Raw genomic sequence first — 2498 nt, forward strand, 5'->3', positions numbered from 1 at the left:
TGATCAGGAGTTAAAGGGAAAAAACAAGCTGAGGGTAGGAAGTGCAGAGAGAGACAAGAGGAGGAGACAGAGGGAGGGCAACAAGATAGATGATGGAAATGGAGAGATGAAGAGATAAATATCTCATCTCAAGAAAAGGTCATCTTAGAGCTTCTTGACCTCAGCAGCTCTGAGCTCAGTTCCACAATCACTTCCTCTGATGATGGTGGAGACACTGGAAGCAGCTGACCTCTGTATCCTCTGATGATGGTGGAGACACTGGAAGCAGCTGACCTCTGTATCTCTCCCCTCAACACCTCCTGTAGGTCAATGCCTGTTACTCCCCAGGTCATATTCATCAGAACACTGCTGTGCTGCCTCATTCTTCTCACTGTGGCGCTCAATTTGCTGGTTATCATCTCCATCTCCCACTTCAGGCACAGACATTTTTCTCATAATATAACAGCTGTTACAGTGTATGAGTTGAATTCATGGATAGATTCTGTGTTTACTAGATATTGTATGCTAAAAAAGACGTCAGTGCTTTCACTTGTAAATTAAAGTGTAATGTTCAGTATACTTTTCTGTTTAAATTTGTCACTATAACAGTAGTCATGATGAACAATTTCTTACGTATACCACCAAACTTCTTTAGTAGTTAGTTAGGATAATGTGGATCTGATTGATTTTATTTTGCATGTAGGCTATAAATATAATTTGTCTTCATTCTCACAATCATCAGTGTGATCGAAAGTAATTTTCACTGAGTATGAGGCTCTCATCATAATCTCCCTCTCCAGGCAGCTCCACACCCCCACCAATCTCATCCTCCTCTCTCTGGCTGTGTCTGACTTGTTTGTGGGCCTTGCAGTGATGCCAAGTGCAATCATCAGCCTGCAGTCCTGTGGGTTTCTGGGTAAAATCACATGTGCTCTATCACACTTGTCGAGCTTCATCCTCACCTCTGCTTCTGTTGGGAACATGGTGCTCATATCAGTGGACCGTTATGTGGCTATTTGTGACCCTCTGCACTATTCCTCCATGATAACACTAAGCAGAGTTAAAATCTGTGTGTCTCTGTGTTGGTTATGTGCTGTTATCTACAACCTTATAATTCTTATAGATCACTTTTCACAAATAGATTTGTCTAACTCCTGTGCTCAAGAATGTGTAGTTGTTATAAATTACATTTCAGGGGCAGTAGACTTGCTTCTGACCTTTGTAGGCCCTGTTACTGTGATCATAATTCTCTATATGAGAGTGTTTGTGGTGGCTGTGTCACAAGCACATATCATGCGGTCTCAAATTTCAACTACTAAATCAAATACTGTGACTGTTAAGAGATCTGAGATGAGGGCTGCTAGAACTCTAGGTATTACTCTTCTTGTGTTTATACTTTGTCTCTGTCCATATTACATTCCTTCTATAGCAGGTCAGGACACCACAAATGATAATTCATCAGCTCAACTCTGGCTTTTTTTTTGTAACTCCACTTTTAATCCTCTGATCTATGCCCTTTTCTACCCCTGGTTTAGAAAAGCGGTTAAAATCATTGTCAGCCTTCAGATACTGCAGCCGGGTTCCCGTGAGGCCAAGATGATGTAGAGAAACAATATACTGTATATAAACTGACTTATTTTTGAGAGTGAAATCAGTCTAACCAATGAAGTGTCACAGTAAAAATATGATGTCATCACATATAAATGTATTTATTTTGGTAGGACAGCAAAAAGAAACATATACTGGGTGTAAACCACCATACCTTTGAAACAACCTTTGCCAGTGAACAGTTTTAACACCCATAGTTTAGAAAACTAACTGAATAATTTCCTGAAGGTTTCCTGTCACAAGGCTCCAGAGTATTTTTTCACACTTAAGGAATGGTGCTCCCAATTGAAAATTTTAAGAGCACCAGCACTACATTTTGAAGCACCACTTGTGCAATGCAATACATTTATATTTTTTCCATGTTGGAACTGCATTGGTAATAAATAGACAATTTATGGAAATAACAGTGTGCTCACAAATTCTTAGCTACTTTGCTATTTTTGAAATGTAGCACAAAGATGCACAAATGTGGGACTTTAATTTTGGAGGGTATCTGAGTTGATACAGTAAAACTGCTTAATGTTGAGTCTGTATGTAGTCAGAGTTGTCCTTAACTGAAAAAAATGTAGTCAATATCAAGATTTTTTTTATCTCCTCACAATTTTGTGGAATTTCTTAAAATTTATAAAGGGACACAGCTAACATGTTTTGTATTTTATTACTTTTTACTTATTTTTCATTTTTGCTGTATTAAAGGCACTATGTGTAACAATTTCAGTTGTTCTTCGAGACAAACAAATTTTGCAGTTAAAAGTGTGTCCGCCTATGTCCGTAAGCTCCGAAATTCTAATTTACATATACATTGTGACCGGTGTCTCATCATGTACATGCGCCATCTTGAAAATACAGGAACGTACAGGGACATACTTGAGAAATACGGAATCGCCTTTCACGTTTTCACTTGTCGGTTT

At 38.6% G+C, this 2498-nt stretch overlaps 1 protein-coding gene across 1 annotated transcript; it reads left to right on the forward strand.

Annotated features, from left to right (window-relative positions):
* The first annotated feature begins 246 nt into the window (after positions 1–246).
* Positions 247–1584, forward strand: LOC126396927 (trace amine-associated receptor 8a-like). Its single transcript, XM_050055304.1, has 2 exons — positions 247–416; positions 780–1584. Exons 1-2 carry the CDS (start codon positions 247–249, stop codon positions 1582–1584), a joined length of 975 nt encoding a protein of 324 aa, XP_049911261.1.
* Positions 1585–2498: the final 914 nt, after the last annotated feature.

The sequence above is a fragment of the Epinephelus moara genome, chromosome 10 (genome assembly GCF_006386435.1).
Source record: "Epinephelus moara isolate mb chromosome 10, YSFRI_EMoa_1.0, whole genome shotgun sequence".
In the NCBI taxonomy this organism is placed as follows: domain Eukaryota; kingdom Metazoa; phylum Chordata; class Actinopteri; order Perciformes; family Serranidae; genus Epinephelus; species Epinephelus moara.

Bases quoted from the DNA above. Each gene is read 5' to 3' on its own strand.
- LOC126396927 (XM_050055304.1), top strand. From the start codon at position 247: ATGGTGGAGACACTGGAAGCAGCTGACCTCTGTATCTCTCCCCTCAAC. The intron at 417-779 runs GCACAGACATTT...CTCCCTCTCCAG, and splicing joins ATCTCCATCTCCCACTTCAG to GCAGCTCCACACCCCCACCA.